We start from the raw sequence: 20795 nt of genomic DNA, 5'->3' as shown, positions 1-20795 counted from the left end.
TCTCTTTCTCTCTTTTGCAGTATTTTTCTTCTTTTGGAATTTAACACAAACTTAAGAGACAAAAAATTAATTTCTCTCCAATCAATACTCAAAGAACGTAAAGAACAACATGTGCAACTATTTCTGAAGTAAAGCTCAGAATCCTTTCCAGATAGAAGGAAACTTAGAGGGGTGGGAGCAGTGGAGAAATGTTGACTTAAAATTACAAGAAGAAAAGGAAAGCTCATTTTACAGCTCTGTCCCAGAAGAATGGTAAGATGTTAAAATGCCCATGGGAAGTTCCCTATTTTTCTGAAAACTTGTAAAGCCCAGGACAGCTACATTACAACATATTTGTTTTAAAGATCATGAATCTTGGAATTCTCCCATACATCGCATCACCGCTATTGCCAGACAGAAACCTCATCTGCAGCAATTCCACACTGCCTGAAAATAACGAAGTTGTTACTATGCAAGCAGGTAAAATTCCACCCTCCAGTTCTCACACGTCTGTGTTTGCATTGCCGCTTTCTTGAGCACTGTTTGAGTTTTTCCTTCAGGACACTGGCAGTCAGCCTCTCAGTCTTGCTGGGACAATTTAAGCATTATCACTCCCTCTAGCCATGAGCTGCCTAAATTCACAGACTAGCATATCAATTAATCCCCCTGAAATACAGCAGTTAAAAAGCCAGCACACATCCGTTTTAAAGCACAAAACTGTAAGCTCTACATACCCCCTGATAAGTAACATGTTCTTACAAATTAACAAACTATTGTAATAAGCCTAAATGCAAGTTTAACATTTTTTTGAAAGAATTTTGGAGCAAAAAAAATAATCTGATGTTAAGTGGCAACATCCTGGGAGAAGGCAATGTCCTCATATTTAAGTTGTATATGTGTTACTTTGATGCCCAAGAGACAGCTTTCAAAATACGTGCATCGCTGCATTCCCAAAAGTGAATTTGTTTTTATTTGAACCATCTTCAAGTTGGATCTAACTGCAGCGAGCCTTCCTTTGCCAGGAACTGGACCAGCCGAGCTCCAGAAGTCCCTTCCAGTTTAGATGCTTCCCTGCCTCTCTTTACTTACGACCTCTTTAGAAAGAACTGCATCTTTCTAAGAGTATACACGGCATGCCCTAGGGTAAGGCTGAAACACATCTAAATAATAAGTAAAACTAAATCTTAAAGTACATTGGCTTCTAATAGCTACGTAGAGGGCAAATTATGTTTATATTCACTGTCAGCAGCCTACTGGTTGTTGCTTCTCAATTGACATAAGCAAAGCTTTTTTTTTCCCTCCTTATCTAGCTGTTTAAAATTACTTACTTTAATTGTTAACTCCTAATTCTCTTAGAAGTCTGACCTCTGCTAACATCCTAGCTCCCTGAACTTTTCAAACAACGATAGTAATATTCAAATTGAGTAATCTGTGCCTGAGCCAGGTAGGAAGCAATATATATATATATATGAAGAAGCAAGGATTATTACTCCATTGGTAATAAACCTCTTGCAAACATCAGTACAGTCCACAAGCAAAAATAACTCACTGTAAGAACACTTCAGTCATTGGCAGGGTGGGGAAGGGAAATAAGGTTCTAAGCACAGCTCGAAGCAGCAACAAGACATTTGAACTCACTTTTCATTTTAAGATGGTTAACAAAGGAAGAAAACACATTGTGTTTATTTTCCTAATGTCCTTGGACTCTTATGAATCAAACGTTAGTTGCACGCTAAGACTACGTAACGATAAAGCCAAGGAACTAATTTGCTATCTATGTTAATTTATTCTTAGGTCCAGAAAGAAGTGCATTGTCATTGCCATCAAACTATGGAACTTAACAGGAAGCTTATCATGGCTCAATAGGAATTCATAAGGTCAGAGGCATTTCTTCAAACACTGGGGCACATATCACATTTTAAAAATATTCAGTAACAGGCATACTTTAGATCGTTAGAGATACACACATATAGATACACATACAGACAGATAAAGGGCCATCTGTAGATATATACATATGTTTGTTTATATTTATATATATGCATCTATGACAACAAAGCTTGCACATACTGCTGTTTTCAATACGGCAACATATTAATTCCTATTTTTTTCCCCCATGGGGAAGGTGATATTTCTTCCCTTTGTCTACGTTACAAGGTTTTTTTGTTTGTGTGTTTGTTTTTCTCCTGGGTCAACCAGCTATGAAATTAAACGCTTGTCGTTTAATGTTAAATACAGATTTGTTCATGAGCCAAACCTCTTACAATCTCCTATGGAATAAAGGTCTGTAGAGCCTCCCTCCTGTTACTCCTCAATCCTGCGCTAATGCCAGCACGCTTCCTCTCACATCTGGGACGCTGTCTCCATCTGACATGACTCAGATAAAGGTAGAGCAAAAACCAGGGCTGCGAGCCAGCCAGAAATGCTGGCTCTATGCGGGAAAGAGGAGAAGCAGAAAGGCAGTGGGAGAAGAGAGGTAAAGAGGCAGCCATGGATCACTGTGGGCAACTGCTGAGCAGCGGAAGACATCTTTGTAAGGGCTCTCCTTTCCTCTTGCAAGCAGCCCTGGGGAAGGCATGTTTACCATTTTGAAAAAAAAATAAAAGAAAAAGTTTCAAAAAAAAGTCTGTGGTTGCAGTTGAGGCTGCATTTCTTTTTGCTTGTTTTTCTTTTGTTAATTCCTAGAACACAAGTTTAGTGTTTAAGAGGGGTTTCAGAGGTTTACAGGTAAACTGGTTTACGCTAAGAGGGGAATGATACAGAATGTGAATGAGGGAGTTATTTCTGAAGTAAGAGAGAAGGCATAAGACTAGTTTATGAAGGCATCTCTTCATACTCATGATAAGCAGTCAGGATTTTTGCTTATGAATGCATTAATTTACAAATAGAATGACATAATAGGACAAAGACTAGGTATCTGTTAAAAGCTTTGCAGGCAAAAAGAGTCAAAAAACTACTGCAAAAGCTGCAGGTCCAGTGAGTATATCGTAAGATGGCAAATGGAGTCATAAGAATAAAGAGGACCCAGGAGTTAAAGGCACAGGGGTGAACTTTTAAAAACTGCTAAAGCAAGTTGACAGCAAGTAGATCTATCTCCCTTGGGGGTCCAGCAAACATGCCGCCTTGCAATACTTTATTAGAGAAACTGCAAAAGGTAAAAAAAGACCTAAAGAAAAGTGAACACATCAGTCAGAGAAGCTGCAGCTATGCTACACTCGTCGCTCTTGCATCACCCCCCCATAGCACACGCAGTGGGTATTGCACCCCCAGGTAACACAGAGCTTGGATGCCGGCTGTCGAGCAACACGCTGCTGCTGTTCCCAGTCTCTGCCTCGCCTGCTTCCTTCTGCTCTTTCCCACTGAAATCACTGCACCAGCCCCTTTCAACCAAGTCCATTTCTGACGCCTGTCCTCAGCGCTGAGCGGGGTGATGCCATTCCGGACAGCTGCCTCGCGTGCTGCCAGGGGGCTGCTGCCACTGCTTGGTGACAAGCTGCAGTGCCATGCATACCCAGGCGATGCTTCTGCAAGGTGACAAAGGGTACTTCTCTATCCTGTAGTAAACAGAAGGCCCGAGAAGCCAACCGTACATGCTGAATTTGCTCTTTCTTTAGCAGCTGGATTCTTTAATGACGTTTTTATTAATGACATTCTTGGTGCTCAAACATTTCAGGGCACTTCTGAATGCAAAACAAACAATGAGTAACTCCACTTTGGAAGTTACTCACACGAGGTATTGTTCAGAGCATTGCAGCACGTCACTGCCACAGGTATTTTGGCAAAGGCAGCTAGTTCTTTGTGAATGAATTTATTGAATTTGAAAGTATCTTTAAGAAACATGGGAAATCTTCATCAAAATACTTCTTTTAATAGAAAAAAGCCTAGTAAAACACTTATGAACACAGTTTCTTCAGGTCAGTCCTAGGGGAGGGCTGCGTGAGCTATGGGCTCACGAAGAAAAACAGTGCAGTAAAGCTATATCCAGAGGCAATTATAAAAAAAAATCATAGGTCATATCATAACATTGATCCACTTCACTATTTAAATCCACTGTGGCTAAGAACTAGGGCTGAAATTCCATTTTAACTGCTTATGTACCAGTTAAACTTTCAAATCATTTAAAATTGAATCAAGGTGCCGCTTGTGTTTTTAAGCGCTGCAAGTGGTCTCTTTTACCCCAAAGGAAACATATGATATTGAAGGCCTTGGGTAGTGAGAAGTGCTTGATTCCTACCCCTCGTCCCCTAAATTTCTGTAGGTAGCTTAGTCCATAGTGAGAATTTATTTGCATTTTTATGAGAAGTATACTGATCAGATGTTGGAAAATTAATATTCTCAGACTGTTTCCTAGCTCATTCCATTAAAAATGAAATGAATTAATAGCACTTCTGTTTTAGCAGGCTGTGAGCCATTGTGGTAGTGTGATTGAACTGCTCCCACCACCTCGCCTGTCTCCAGAAGCGTAAACGTGTTCCTCTGCTGGTAGCTGCCAGAGGGAAAAGCAGCTCTGACTGCAAGAGTTAAATCCACAGCACTTCATGTGCTCACAGTCAACCATGTCAACATCTGGAGCTGGTTGACTTTTCCCCCTAAGGATTTGCAGTGCTGTGCTGGATTTTTTCCATAAATTCCCCGCATTCTAAATCTATCAGATGGATGTCACACACACCCTGCGCCCCGTGTTTCAAACCCGACTGGCCACTGAGACACTCCAGAGGACTTTTTTCATGTTGTTGTTTTGTTTTCTTTTATTTGATGGTTAAGTATTCGGCCAGACCCTGCTTGTAGTCACATACACAATAGCCTTGGTAGCCTTGCTTGAGCCTGAAGGAAAACTGAAGCCAGAGCCGAGGGGCGATTTCAGAATCGTTTGCCTCCATTGTGCTTGGATTTGCCACACATACAACTTGTGCAGAACACCTACTGCTCTGAAGCGCATGTGGCAGTGACACAGGGGAATGTAATTTAAAAAGAATTTGAATCGAGTGTCCTTGATATTTCACGTTTAACACCAAGCTTTCATTTATTAAACACATTTTTCCTTAATGGCACAATTCTTCTAATTATTAGTAGAAATATTTGAAGACAAGAACTGATACAAATGGAGAAGCAGTAATTAAAATATATAGTTTGAAACAACAACAGTTACAGAAAACCTACCCTAAACAGGTTTATTTGGAACAAGTTAGCTATTGGGGATTATTAGTGAAACTGAATACTTAACAACAACAAAAAGTAAGCTGAGCTTTTGGGTGTTCATCACAGTGTGCAAGAACTGAATATTATTCCTCAATCCTTCGACCTCAAATTTCAGGTGATGAATTTCAGTAAACCAAACAAAAAAGCCCCCCACAGTAACAGAATTAAGCAGAAGGATGTCCAGGTGTTACATTTCTAACAAAGGTGGGGATTTTGTTGTTGCTTTTAACTACACAGTTAGATGTACCAAAATCTGTACAACTGCTGATTCTTGACAATATTTCAGATTCTTGTTTCCTCTCCCTACTATTCATGATATTTATGTTTCTGCTTCGGTGTATAAATATTTCTCTAATGGAAAGCACACACTTTTTCCGTCATGATTCTATTCACTCTATTAGTTCTAAGGCCTGACTCACGGTGTTAATTGTGGGGAAAAGTTTCTTTTAGAAAAATTAAATAAAACAGAAGGATTTACAATGATTTCACATAAATTTCACAGTGCATAATTACAATTCATGAGCTTTCTAATCCTGTTCTTCTGTCAAAGCATTAACAAGCCCCCTTAAATTCAGTCTTCAATTCTCTGGTACTTGGGAGGCAACCAAAGAGTTAAGCCTTAAGTTTTCCACTTACTTTTGTGTCTCTTTTAAAAAACAGAAAGAAGGAAGAAGTTGCAAAACAGCTGTAATTTTTCATGGCTTAGGACTCCTTAAGGAAGCAGAAGCAATGTTCCCAGAAAAGGACATCACACATAACCTCATATGAAAGAAACTAAAAGAAAGCACGATCATTTCCTCTGTGATGCTAAAACATTCCTCATAAACCTTTTGTTTTTAGAAGTTTATGCTTTAGCTGTACTTGTCTGCTCCAACCTGGAGACTAAGTTCTCAGATTCCAGCATGGGATGTTACAAATTTCATTCATTCAAGATTTTTAGATATTTCTTCATTCAGTTCAATATTTCAAAAAACAGCACTAAAGTTCAAAAAACAGTGGTTAAGATCCTACAAAATCGTTTTCTTTTTTAACAGAAAGGTCATTAACCGTGGCTTGGATATACAGTTACTGTATTTAAAGATTCTTCATTAAACGAACTCACAATAATAAACTGCTCTCAAACTAGTCCAGCTGTTCTGCCTGTGAACCAGACCAGCACGCTGCAAATATTTATGAAATTTCATGGTTATCCATACCATCCGCGTCTCATGTTCTGCGACTTGTTTTGCTTTTTAAAATAGCATGTATTCACTAAACCTAAGACAGATGCACTTCGGTATTTGAGAAAAATAGCTGCTCTGCTAAGAGCAAGGAAGGGATAAGCAACATGGCTTAGTAGTTGTTGTGACATTTTTGAGAGCCCCTAATGACTAATGAAAATGCACAATGGGAAACAGATTGGAAGTTTTCTTTGTCAAAGCATCTGCATAAAGGATGACAGACATCACACACAAACAAAGGAGTTTTAGCTTTAGCTACACTAATTAGACAAATGATAGCTTAATACGCTCCCGCTTACCAGTAAGGAAATGCACTCCGTCCCTTCAAAGAATAACGCATACCATGAGCTAGATGCACTTCTTGCAAAATGTACTACAGAAGCAGTTGTGCTACAGTGAAAATCCAAGTTTCCACAAGAATTATTTAGCAAAGAAAACCTCAGATGATCAAACTGTGCAACCCTACGAAGAAATTGCTTTTGAAAAACAGTTTAACCTTTAAATACTAACAATAAAAGGAAATAAAAAAATAGAGAACCCTTGAGGAAAAAGACTCAGCATGTGATAAGCTCATTAAACATCGAGTTTAATGAAAACCCTATTGTAAACAGCAGTAGGATATCTCCTCCCCTACTAACTGATTCAAATCACGTACAGTCCTCCCCAGGGTCAGCTCCAAATGGAGCTGGACTTCTGCAGGCTTTGTTGTCAGTATGCATTGTAACACCAGAGTACTTTGCATGAATAAGCCCCCACTATTTGTTGAATTGGTTCACTAACGCCAGCAAATAAGATAAAAGCACACAAATATTCATACAAGGCAATAAAAAAGACTTAGTAAATTACAAGAGACACATCATCAATCTGAGGGAAGTTCTGATGCAAATTAGTTACCTTTACGGAAAATTAAGCCTTTAAGTACAAAAATTGTAGTACCACTTTGTTTCCAGATAAAAGCAAAAGCTTGTGCAAAAGCAGCAGCGTAGAATATTTTTTTCCTTTTAGCTTTTCACTCCTGCAAACAGTAATATCTTTTCAGAAAGCCTGATTACTTTATGGTGTTAGCTCTCACACTTCAGTGGCTCATGCACTGCTTAAACAAGAGGCACCGAGTGCTATGCATATAACATCAAGATTTTGATATCCCAGCCTGGAATCCTACTGGGATCCACACACCCACCCCCATGCCATGGTGTTAATCTCCTCTGGATTTTTGCTTCCTTATAATTAATTAAAAAAAATAACAGTTTAATAAAAAAAATAACAGTTTAACATCTCTCATGCAAATATTTTTACAATACCTAAATTATGCCTACTTCTACATTTCCTTACTTTTGACTGTATTTAGCTTGTAAGATATTTTACTGCATTATGCTATTTTTTCTTAATCAAGAAATAAAAACCACTGTAACTCTTGATTGTTGCTGCTCAATTTCAGACCCTATGTCACAGTCCAATACTGCAGAAAAAGAGTAAGCGTCCTCTAGTTTATAGAAGTCTTGTATTACAAGTGCCACTTCAAGCATGCAATTGAAGTGACAAGAAGTTTTAAAATTTCAGCAGCCTTCACTGTGAAATGGTTCTCATTTTGATAAAATATTTAAGGCAGACCTTTTAACTCCAACTACGCCGCCAGGAAATCCATTGAAAGTAAAACAATACTTCTGAGAGCCCAAGGAGCGTTCCAGCATGCACACCACAGCTCGCCCCACCCCAGCAAGTCATAAAACCGCTGCAGCACAAAGTCACCAGATGTCACACATGCAAAGCTAGGCACTAACCAGCAGAAAGGGGGGAAAAAAAAAAAAATAAGAGGAATGTGCTTACGTTTTAGCAATGCCACACTGCCTTACCCGTGATTGTTATGGTCCCCAGCATTTTTAAATTACACTAATAATAAGAAACTTCCTTCTCACAGTATGAGGTTTCTGATATTTATTCGTCTGGAGCAGCCTGAGCGTGGGGAGCGTGCAGCAGAGCAGCCTCTTGCCTCAACGAGAGCGCGCAAAGCCTCGTCCGTCTGATGAGAAAGGCAGATTGAAGCCGTGCTCCCACAGCCTCTCTCACTTGGCAGCTGCTCTTGGTGGACCATTCCCTCCTCAGCTGTTTGCTGCACAACTAAGGGAGCAAAAAGCAACTTGGGGGTGGGCTGGGCGCACGTGATGCGCCATAAGGACCTGGATCCCTCCCCTTGCCTGCTCCAGCACCAATTGCTGGCTACCAGACCTCATGCGAGGCTCTGGAAGTGTTCGCAGGCTGCAGAAATGCAGTTTAACTATTCTCTTTCCATCACTTCACTGTTGGTAATTAAAATAACTATACTTCGAAGTATTTGTCTTGATACCTTTCAATTCAAGCACTCTTTTTTTCCTCAAGAGAGGAAACATCAGCTTTGCAGTAAGAAACAATCCCTTTTTAAAAAGACTGTTTCATTCCCAACTTTTGAAACGGTTTTGAAGCAGCCACAGGACATACAGCCCAAACTGATACCTCAGTAGGTGCTAGTTAATAGCCCTAGGTAACTTAGCCCACATAAACAAAAAAAAAAACATATTAAACACTTGTTTATCCATAGTGAATCATTGGCTACTTTACATATTGACAGTCACTTTGGGGAAGAAATGTAGAACTACGATGATTTATTTCCTTGGATGGAGAGATTTCTCCTCATGAAGCATTTAAAAGATACCTTCCCCACCTTTATTCATCTGCCTAAAGGACATGTGGACCAGACACTGAAAGGTCCAGAGGATTGCTACAAACGATGGATATCTGAATGTAGTTTTCACTTAAGAACTAGCTTTTCAGTGCTTCACCAGATAGTTTTTGTCTTCTGGATGGTGTCATTTTCAGCTATTGCTACCAGAAAATATATGCTGTATTGCCTCCATAAAGGTTTTTTGTTTGTTTGTTGTTGTTGTTTTTAGAGTAAAAAGATGCTTTAAGATCAAACCTGTGGAATTGTTTCCCTTTCATACAAATTATGCTACCATCTAGGCTTGGTTTCACTGACAACAGTGAGATAAATCCCAAATAGAACAGCAACATCATGCAACCACTTGAGAGATATTAAAGAAAGTAAAGCCTTTTGGGGCAATCTATTCAAGTACAAATTCCTAATACTATCTGTATTTATAAAACATCATGCATTTCGTCACCTATTATCTTCTATAGGTAAGGGAGCTTCTCACCTCTTCTTCATTATATGCTTTAGGAACACAATTCCAGTACAACCAAAGCTACAACCCATAACTATTCAACAAAGATTACTTTGATTGTTAACTTGAAATCCATGCCCTTTAGAAAAGGCCTTTTCTATTGCTTGATCCAGAAGCTGAATGCCAACACAAAATCTACGTCAAAATATCAGGTATTTTTTCCTCCTTTGTGACTTTGTTGAGTATCCTCTCTCATACCTATCCTCTCAAGAGTAAAGTTTTAAAGAGGAACGAGCGAAAGACAAAACATGCCACATCAGTTTTACAGCGCCCCTCTACCAACGCCAAGAAGGTCGGCCTGCTGCTAGGCCTCTGCGGCCAATGCCGCCCAGGGCCGGGAAGGGGCAGGAGCAAGAGGCTGGCGAGGGCAGGGCCTCCGTGAGAGATTTGGGGGGGAAGGGGAGTGTGTGTGTCAGAATGCAAGTCTGATTAAAAGCACTTTGAAACAGAGCTTTAAGCAAAACCGAGCCAAGGGATAAGCAGCCTGTCCCTTCCTCCTGGGAGTTCAAATGGTCCTGGACACCCTGTTTGAGATGGCCCTGCTCAAGCAGGAGGTTGGACCAGATGATCTCCAGAGGTCCCTGCCAACCTCAGCCAGTCTATGATCAATATTAATATTGTTAATGAATATAATAGGATTTCTACCCTATGAAAGAAGGGATATGCCTATGCAGCATAAACTCCTAACACAGGAAAACTGAGCTGTTCCTTCAGGTGAATGCTCAAGCAATTGGTAGCAAGCAAGCAGAGGCACTGCAGGCTCCCACTAAGGGAAAGGATCCCAGACTCGTTTGTTGTCTAAAATCTGCTATAAAGAAAATGCACCCCAATACAACTCCCTAGAAGAAGCCCTTGAGCAACCAGCAGATCACCTGAGCAACTCTCCATTCACTACAAGATGGCCAGCTGAGTCCCATTTCAACTTCTCACCCTGCTCAGCACCCAGACCTCTAAGATCAGCCCATTGAACCCAGATTTTTACTTACCATCTGTTCCAAGGGCCTCTGCTTGCTCTCCAGGAGGTTCCTGGATTGGTGAAGCCACCTCTGGCTGCTGCCCATTCAGCTCCTGAGGCGTTGTGACAGCTCCTGGCTGCTGGGACTCCTCTGGCGGGGCATCAAGCTCCGAATTGTCTTCATTAACGTCAGATACTGGTAAACTTGCATCTAAAACCTGGGCAGCCAAGTATTGGATGAAGGATGGTAGCAGAGGAGAAAGATGAAGAAAGAAAAGTTACATCAGTATTGGGTCAGCTTTTATTTTATTATTATTTTTTTTCCCCCACAGAACATTGTTCTTTTGTTCTCATTTCACTTATATACATGCAAGCATTTGGGGAAGTAATTACTTCTGTGCAGCATCACTCCTTCTCAAGGTTATTAACTTTAATAAATCAAAGTAATTCTGTGAGAAAAAATACATGATATAATCTGGAACTATTTATTGTACTCTTCTGCTGCATGAGATGTGTGAATGAAGAAAATTTTTATGGAAAGCAGCCTATAACCTTGTGTAAAAATACATTTCTAGCATTCCTTCTAGCATGAAGGAAAGCTTCAGGATAATGTGAAAAATATCTTTCCATTAGCTAGATTCATTCTTCAAAGTGTCTGGCACAACTGCTCCTATATGTGCAAGAATCCTGTCTACATTTTCGCCTTTGGTATGGCACCTCTGCTGACGTGCTTATCTTGTGATCATAAACAGTACAATTGCAAAGTAAATTAACTATTTGGGACAGAAAGCCAAACATGTACATGTAAATCCCATGAGGAAATTCAATGAAACTAGGATTGAAACTAGAGTTTTGGGGCCTCAGTTATTAGGTGGAGCTTATTCTTACAGGGGAAAAAAGTTTGCGATACTCTGGGACTCTGCACTACAACATTTGAAACTTTTTTCCTAGATGTACCAATACCAGGGAAAAAGCTCTAAGCTTCTACACTTGATACATTTTAATCACTTCCAGAATTTCTATAGGCTTGCCATATAACAAGGGAGATACTTTTAAAATAAAAATGTACTCCTAGAAGTATGAAATGTGTTGTGGTCATAAAAAAAAAGCTTCCTTACACTTTATTTGTTTAATTGACTAGCTCTCCAACTGATCACATTCCCTTCCAACAGAAGCTGCTTCAACTAATTAACCACATCTCAAATCTCTGCTCCTGAAGTGCAAGTTTAAAGTTCCTCTGGTGGAACAGCAGACCTTAATTACATATCATTTTCTTATTACTCAGCTGTATTCCCAAAATACTGGCATTGAAGTCCTGTTAATTATATGAAGGAACCACAGATGCATCCCATTTTCCAATGTAATGCAACATCCAAATGCTTGAAGCACCAAACTGGGATCAGAAAGATGACACACTTGACGGGTATCTTCCAAAAAGCCACTAAAACAAGCTTCTGAACGGGCAGACCTATTTATTTATTTTTATTAGCAATTAGCCTGCTGCAGTGGAATTCCAAATCAACATGCAAAGTGCCAGGCAAACGGCTTTCCCTCTTATCCTTCAACTCCCTATTCACGTACCAGGTCAGATCTGAGGAAAGCGCTGCACCTACTTCCACAGGCAACGGAGTCTGCATTAGGGTTCCCAATCTCCAGTTCAGAAGCCCTTAATTAAGCCAAATTGTTTCCACCTGGTGTTGCTGCACTCCTCAAAGCTGCCTTTCACAGCCACATAATCCACCTCACGAAAAAGGACACCATTCTGCTCTACTGCCAATACCACAGATGGAATAATTTGGCTTCAGAGTTTTCACATGCTGAGACCAGATATTAAATAGAAGAAATACGGAATGGCTCAACACTCAGATTGTGCTCCCACTTCTCACATCATCCTTTTCATAAATCTGAAACACGGGAACTCAGAAGAAATAAAAATGCCACAGAACTGAACAAAGGGATGTAAAATCTGAGTCGCTCTTCTGCAATTGCACACAAGATTAATTGAATAGTAACAACCAATGGAAGACTAATAACAAATAGACACAGAAAATAACAGCTTTTAAAGTACTTTGAGATTCTTCATTACAAACTTATTAAAGGACTTTTCCTTTAATACATATAATAAATTTTAGTCGTTCCTTCTTTTAAGAAGACTGCTTGTCCTGCAAACACAGGAACAACCTTGGCTTTACTGGCTCTAATGGCACTTAGCTAGCCATCCATGGATGGTTATTTTGAGGTGACACCCTCAGAATTAGCACCAACAACTCTTTGAACTCCCAAGAAAGGCAACAGCAGTGAATATTTTAGCACTCCTCACCTTGTTCAAAAACTTCCTTCCCTTTCTTTTCAAACCTCCCCCAGTCAAACCATCTTAAAAAGCTAGAGTCATATTGACAAACGTACTTAGATAGACATATACCTAAAATCTACCATTAATTTAAGTGCCTAACTGCATGAATAGGCACTTACAATCTATGGACTCTGTAAGGATGTTGTGGTATAAAGGAACTAGGTACCCCAATGCAGTGCCACTTGTCTCCTTCTTAAATTGATCCCTCAGTGTAACAAGGAAATATTAATTGTTACCATAGCTAGTATTTCCCCAGTCCTGAATTTGTTCTACAGTCATAGTGGATTCAGGAAAACAGTGACTATTAACCCAAAGATATATAACCAAAATCCAGAAATCACTGAATCAGTGACTAAAGCAGATTATGCTTTAGATCTGTAAATGCTACGATACTTCTCAGTGTGAAGAACAGAAGGAAATGTAAGAATATTGCTAGATATAAGACTAGAAGCTGTTTTTACTATCAGCTGGTAGAATTATAACCAGTATTTACTCTGTCCATAAATTCAGTTTAGAAACCAGGATACATCATTCAAAACCAAGAAAACTGTAAATATATGAAAAACTCAGCATTTTCAAATTTGACCAGATCTGCAGTACAGCCCAGCCCTTTCAGGGAACAGTGACTGTTTTAGCCCAGTCTCTAGGATAAGATTTTGATGTGATTCTTGGCCACAGGAAGGCAAACTTAGATTTTCATATCAAGTGTTCTACTTTAAATAATTTAATAGATTATCAAAACCAATAAAGTACATTTTCACAAATTTAAATCCATACAAAGGAGAACAAAATATGTGCCTTCAGGGGCTGGGGCATTTGTAACATGAAGGGATACAATAGCATAGTTAGTTTTAAAACAGAAAACTTTTTTTTTTTTTTTTTTAAAGAAAATTTGCTCAGGCTCTTTATGAGGGTCATTGCAGTCTGTCCCACTGCATTAGTTTGTGAAAGAAACTAATTTCAATTTTCACTCACATTAACTGCTTCATTTCTCTGAAGGGATCTGAACCACAGTTTAGACCAATTATGTCCAATTTATTCAGCTGTGTTCTTAATTCCATTGAGAATAATTATAAAGCTTAGACAAATATAAAGTCAAAGTTTAGAGAGATGGGTGAAAATCTTAAAGACAAAAAATTAACAGTATTGCGAGCCTCATTATTTAGATCTGTGTTTATCTGTGCTTATCTACATCTACATTTATCGGTATTTATCAGGTTTCTGTAGCATTCACTCTTAGCTCTCTCCTTGGGTTATGAATTAACTTATGAATGTGTTGTCTCATAAATGCAGGAGAAACTGAATAGACCTGGTTATCCAGTTCACTGGTCCTTCAGCTTGATCATTCTCAAAACAAAGGACCATCGGTGATGTAACACTTCTGCTCCTGTCATGCCACCGCCATAAATCATGCAAGCAATTTTTAAAGGCTTGCCTCATACCCACCGCAAAGGTGGAAGCCAAGCGCTGGTACGCAGCTAATGAGACTAAAACGCACACCGCTTGTTGCCCATGCCTACAGCAGCTTCTGCTCCGTTTGTTGGGTAGTTCTGAGCCCAGCCGTTAGACTTCAATAAACGCATACACCATTATGGATGTATAAAGAAAGATAACACAAAGAACCACACAAGATATGGATTAACTGAAGGCCCCCAACTGCTTGTTGTACATCTGAGCATGCTTCATATGCTCATTCACTATTCACCACGGGGCCAGCAGTCCCCAGCTTCTTCCCCCACCAGGAACCACCGTCATTCCCAACATTCCTTGTACCAGACCCAAATCATTCCAAGGATTCCTCATACCAGGCCCAAATGCACCAGGGTTAATTTTGCCTCATTCTGTTAATCCCGCTACACTGATTCTACGTGAGATTACTAAAATAGCCAGATCCAGCTGTCTGAACAACTGAGCAAACTAACGGAAACGTCTCTAATATTTTTTCTGAAGTTGGATTTCAAAACTTTGGGAAAGCACTGTTGGTCAGCTCAGGAGGTCAGCTCCTTACACACACTGCCTCATTAAAAAGATCTTCAAACACCAACATTTGGAAAAAAAAATGAATGTAGGTCATGCTAGTTCTTTGTTCACAGCAGTTTGTCTTGGTTTGCATTAGCTAAGGACTAGAGGTTCATGGGACATTACAAATTCCAGGTGGAGATACAGAATAAGGCACATAAGAACATACTTAGTTTCAGTATCTTATTTCTGGGTAATGTCTCCTTCAGGCAAAGTCAGGAGCCTTCTCCTTACCTTTTACTCCCTTGGATCGAGCCTCTTCTGTCCTAACTCTCTCTGACTTAGCTGTGACATCTCCTTATGGATGATTAACCTTGAAATCCACTTGGCTAAAATGAATCACGGTTTTTACTCCCAAACTATCACCACCATCTTTTTGCAACTTGTGAAGAAAGTGCTGCTCCCAACCAGGTCCGTACCCTAAGCCAGAACCAACACGAGCTCCTTCCTTGGTCTCACATCTCTCAACTCTCTCTGCATAGCAATCCTAGGACACCACCACCACACGGTCAGAAGGACAGAGCACAAAGCAGGTTACTCTTGTTTCAGTAACTAAACACATGGCTTGCATTTCCAACCAGAGTGACTTTCAAAGGCCGCATGGCTCCTCATTGCATCTCTTTAGCTTCTCTGTCACATCAAACACAAGCTAATTGCCTTCCCTGGCCTTCAAAGTGCCTGGACACTCCTTCTACCACCTCCCTCTTATCTCCTAGATAATTAGAGGCTATTTCACACTTTCAGTGGATCTGTGGCATCAATTTCCATTGTGCATTTTTTCAATTAAGCGCCTTTATGCTTTCTCCCAAGCCACTCCACAGGCATGGGCCGAACTCCAAACATCACCACAAAATGACACGACTGTCTTCCTTCCAGGTCTGAAGAGAAGGACTCAGAAGGAATCAGCCCCCGCTGTACCGGGAGCACCCTGCAGCCTCATCCACCATTCAGACCAAAGGCTTCAAACTCAAGTGCTTTTTAACCAGGGCTCTTAGAGATGCCGTTTAGGGACTTTCCTCTGGTACTCGTTTAAGCTGAGTTTTACCGTCACTAATGTACGACTTGCTTGTATTTGCAGGCTGACTCAGCCCCGTCACCAGCACACAGTTGTTTAAACAGCAGATGTAAGTCTGTCACAGCTGTTATTTGTCATGCATTCAGACAATAAGACATTCTGACATCTCAGCTGGTAACCTCTTTAGAAGAGACAGTTCCAAATATTTACTGTCTAGCAGACACTTGCTCTCATTACAAGGCAGGTAGCGTAATCAAGTTACTACTCAGAAATAGGAATTATCCAGAAAACACGGTTTGAATGATCACTGCTCTTGAGCAGGGCCCTTGCATGGGAGCAAGCCAGGAATTCACCACACAAAATTTTAAAGCCATCAAAATTCCCGCAGAAGGCTATCTTTGCCAAACCTCTATTTTGCTGCAAGAATAGCTTGTTGCTCTGCCAAGCTCTCTTTTTTTTTTTTTTTTTCCCCTGCATCCTACCTTTAAGTTTCCCCACGTGGCGGCAGGTAGCTGTTCCTACACAGCTCTCTGCTTTCTCAGCAGGACCACAGAAAGGTACCTGTACCGAAACCGGTGCCCTGGACCTCTAAGTAAGATAAAAACAGGGTGGATCACACTTGTTCTGGCTCAGATGTTCGTAGCATGACGCGGCTTTCCTCGCACAGACCCTGCAGTTCGTAGTCGCTGCCCTCCCCACGGGGCCCCAAAGGGCACTGCTCTGAGGGGCAGCAAGCCGTGAGCACCTCTTCCCAGTCTTTTTTGGCTCTCAGCATCAGAATGGGAGGTTGGGTGAGAGGGGCATCGCTGCTATGGACAGAGAATGAGCACACAAGGTGAAGATGACAGCACCGATCTAGCCATTCGCTGCCACCCAGAGAAGTGTCACCCAGGTCTGGTCTGCTCCCTCCACCCACTGCACCTCAACAGATTGGCAGAGATCAGTCTTGCCAAAGCACCTGAACAGCTTCCTATGGGGTTAACTCGCTGAATGAGCTTGCTGATGCCAGAAGCAGCCCGGGGAAGCTGCAGGCACCCAGGCTGGAGAGGAGGCAGAAGCACAGGACCCATGCCAGCAGACATTTCAAAGCTTTTGCTAGCCTGGGACAGCTGAGGTTTGTCTGCTCTCTCTAAAGAGATCCTGCTCCTACTTCTAGCACTATTATAATTGAAATCTGTAAACTCCTTCTCAGACCAAGTTTCAGTCCTCAGTGTTACTCAGGACAGAGTGGCAGGGAGATCTCAGCCATGGTCTACCAGCTCACTGCCACGGGTGTGGAAGTGTTTTCATTGCCCCTCCTGGCTGCCTGCCACAGGTGCTTGCCTTGGCCTGGCTCTAGGTCTCACCTGGGCATTGCATGAGGCAAATGAATCCATCAGGGAACTGGCCCAGCAGAAAGACTGGCCTGAAGAGTTAGTGAGTTTGCTTGGCTTATGGGAACGTAACGTGAGCATCAGGCACAGCGTGACATGGGGCTGCATCATACGGGGGCAAGGCAGGAAAGAGGGACGGGGGAGGAAGAAAAAGATGGGAAGAAGTATTGCTGCCGAAACAGTCAGGAAATATCTAGATCAGATCAGCCCTCTGTGGGACCACACCCTGCCCACGGATTTCAGCAGGACGTTGGATGCTGATTCACAGGTCGGATGGATTTGGTTCAGACACGCGGAGGGGTTAGTACCTCCAGCTACGTCCCGCTCCCTGCGGAGGGGGCTTCCCACAGCAGGGCGGCTAGGCACGATAAGGATCTGTTACAGCAAGCAAAAAACAAAAAACCACACCACCAATTTCAAGTCCCACTAACATGCTGTGCTGGAAACTCTGGAGCTGCTGTATGTATAAATCAGCAGCAACCTTTGAAAGGATAGGGGTGAACACCTGACTCCTAACTCCTGGAGCCTACGTTTACCCTGCAATGCTTCCAAGCCAACATGCCCAAGGCTCCCAAGCATCTCTAGCACTGCAGCCCAAGTGCTTAACAGGGCATCTGACATCTCCCGGGCTGCAGCGATGAGAAACACAGTTTCTGGACTCCCCTTCAAGTAACTAGGACACCTCAGGAACTGGTATCTGGCCAAAGAGTCACAGGGGGATAACGACGCGACTTGAAGACTGTGAATTTGGTCTTTCTAGAAGAAAAAGCAAACAGGTTTTCATCTTGTACAAAATACAACTGTTACAAAAGAAACTTGGTTAAATATTTTGAGGAATTTTAAGTGACTAAGAAGTACAACTGCTGAGATTTTACATTACACATTAGAACAGTTGCCTAGACAATTCGTCTGTAATTGACTTGCCAAGGCTCACTCACATTAGACTACACTGAAGCCAGTTTTCAGAGTTTTTTTTTCCTAAAAGAGAGGGTAGTGATGAGCATTTTAATTTGAAAAGCGTAAGAAAGATGACCATCCTTTAAAGCGCCCCTATTGCATGTTCTGCAAACACATTAGCTCATTGATAGATTTCTCCAGGGGCATAGCATGATCTGGTGATTTTCAAATTCAAAGGGCTAACTATGAAAAATTACGTCTCAAATCCGCATGAAGCTCTCTCACTGGAGTAAGAACAGATTAAGTGAGATACAAAAAAAAAAAAAAAGAGCAGCAGGCTAAAGTTCATTAAAGCTTCCTTTTCTTCTTATTTAATGGAATGGAAGACAAAAATGGCTGTTTTAGAAAAGTAGCAGTAATACAACTTCTTACAACAGTGAAATGCAAGAAGAACTTCCCCACCTTTAACCAGTTCGACTTAAATAAGGAAGTGTAATTATTCGAAAGCATGATTCCTAAAGAGCGGAAGATATAAACCACAGCACTAAAAACAATAATAGTCTGTAGTTGAGAACAGCATCGGCGGTGTTCTCTTTTTTTTTTTTTTTTGTCTTGGTTCCCATAACTGGATAAACACAGCTATGAACATCATGTCCCTTCTTGAAAGTCACATTATCTTCATTTTAAAACAATCATGGTAACCAAATGCTTGCCCTCTGTAAATTCACTGCCGTCTAGATTTCAGCATCTGAATTCTAGAACCGCTCAACGTAACTGCTAAATATTTTGTTAACCAACACCAATCCCTTACGCTTATTTGGTTAAAAAGAAAATAAAATAAATCTCAGTTAATTTAAAGTTCATTCTCAATGTGGTTTTCAAATCTGTCAAAACACGCACAAGGAGGTCTAGGGGATGCCAGGAACTATGGGAAATTCAACTTGAAAGTTAAATCTGAACCACAAGGTCAAAGAAACAAAGTCATAACCAGTTCTCAAGCTCTAACACACCCACACGCCCGCTCACAGAAACTTCTGAGCAGCCATGCTCCGGGGACCCAAACTCCGAGCAGCCCGGGTATAACGTCGCAGTATTCCCCCCCTACAAACCAACGTCTGACCCCACGGCGATGCTGTGTAAACACGCCGGTGGACATAACCTCCCTTTCAGTCCCAGAATCCCCTAAACACGCCTATTCCAGAGGGATAAATGGGTTCATTCATAATCTATTTTTAACCCCCAGACATGTTTTAAAAGAATTTCTTTCAATTCTTCCAGCGGCTCCGTTTAAAATAGCTCGCACCCGCCTCCCCCCCTCCCCTCAGCCCCCCTTTGAGGGCTGCCCCCCGCTCCGGTGCGCCGCGGCACCGGGGAGCGCCCAAGGAAAGCACCGCCACCGCCCGCGGCCGTGCCTCCAGCCCCGGGGGGGCTGCGGAGATGCCGGGGGAGGGTCGGGAGAAAGGGGGGGACCCCCCCAGGGCGGAGGCCGGCGGGACGGAGTTGGGGCAGCGCGGGGAGGGCTCCGCGCTGCAGCCCCCGCCGGCGGGCTGGGCTGGGCTGTGCCTCGACGCGCCTCCCACCGCACCCTCGGGAGAGATGGGGGGGGGGGGGAAGGAAAAAAAAAAAAAGGGGAAAAAAGGAAAAATTAAGAAATAATAACAATTTAAAAAAAAAGGCTGCGGAGCGCAGCGGCTGCGGAGCGCTGGGTACCGCCGCAGCCAGCCGTGCTGGCGCAGCCCCTGCCCTCTCCCCCCGGCTGGGCGCGGCCCCGCTCCCCCCGCAGCCCCCGCGGCCACACACAAAAGCGGCGCCCCCCGCCCTCGCCCCCGGCCCCCGCCGCCCGTTTTATGACTGCGGCGCTGCCCGTGGCGCAGTCCCGGCCCGGAGCCCCCCCGCCGGCCGCGGCAGGTGCCCGAGGGGCCGCAGGAAACTTTCCCCGCACCGGAGGAGCCGCCGCCCGTCCCCGATCCCCCCCATCCCCGACCGCTCCCTGCCTTACCTTGGCGGTCTCCGCCGCCGCTTCCCCCGCCGGCGGTGGGGGGCTGCCGGGGGTCCCGGCGGCGCCGTCGCCCCCCGGCTCGGTGGAGCTGCCGGCGCCCATGGCGCTGCCCCGCGGCCGGGCCGGGCCGAGCGGCGGGAGGGGGCTCGGGGGGCGGCGGCGGCGCAGCCGGGAATGAAGGAGCCCGGCTGTCCGCGAACTCCTTTAGGGAGCGAGGGGAGGGAAGGAAAAGGGAGGAAAAAAAAAAGAGAGGGAGGAAAATCACCTCCGCCCCTGGTCCCCCCGCCCGTCTGCCTCTTGCTCCATCACATGAGCAGAGCCCCAGACACGCCTTGCAGCATCGAGCCGGGCTGATAAGGAGCGCCGGGGGGGCAGCGCCCTGCCCGCCGCCGCCCCGCCGCCGGGGTCCGGCCCCTCTCTCCCGGGCACCGCCGGGGCCGCTCGGGGCGGGGGCGACCCCCGGACCCCGGCCCTCGGCGGCCGGCCCGCGGCGCTGACTCAGCGCTTCTGGCTCCCCGCCCGCACCGGGACCGGCACCGAGCCGCCGCCCTCGGGGGCGCCGGGCCCC

The 20795-nt window shown here is 43.2% G+C and overlaps 1 protein-coding gene across 3 annotated transcripts in view; it reads right to left on the bottom strand.

Annotated features, from left to right (window-relative positions):
- Positions 1-20458, bottom strand: part of AKAP12 (A-kinase anchoring protein 12) — a 30237-nt gene extending 9779 nt beyond the window's left edge. Inside the window, exons 1-2 of one of the 3 annotated variants that reach the window (XM_035322834.1) lie at positions 20228-20458; positions 10603-10789 (exon numbers count right to left, since the gene is read on the bottom strand). In XM_035322834.1, coding sequence (XP_035178725.1) covers positions 10603-10789; positions 20228-20329 — 289 coding nt within the window. In that variant the 5' untranslated portion in view covers positions 20330-20458. Of the gene's footprint in view, positions 1-8225; positions 8470-10602; positions 10790-20227 lie in introns of those variants that run through there. The other 2 variants (XM_035322836.1, XM_035322835.1) reach the window with 2 other exon arrangements.
- Between the last annotated feature and the right edge of the window lie 337 nt (positions 20459-20795).

The sequence above is a fragment of the Oxyura jamaicensis genome, chromosome 3, assembly GCF_011077185.1.
Source record: "Oxyura jamaicensis isolate SHBP4307 breed ruddy duck chromosome 3, BPBGC_Ojam_1.0, whole genome shotgun sequence".
In the NCBI taxonomy this organism is placed as follows: Eukaryota; Metazoa; Chordata; class Aves; order Anseriformes; family Anatidae; genus Oxyura; species Oxyura jamaicensis.
The sequence above is the reverse complement of the archived record's forward strand: the minus strand, read 5'-3'. Positions and strand labels throughout refer to the sequence as shown.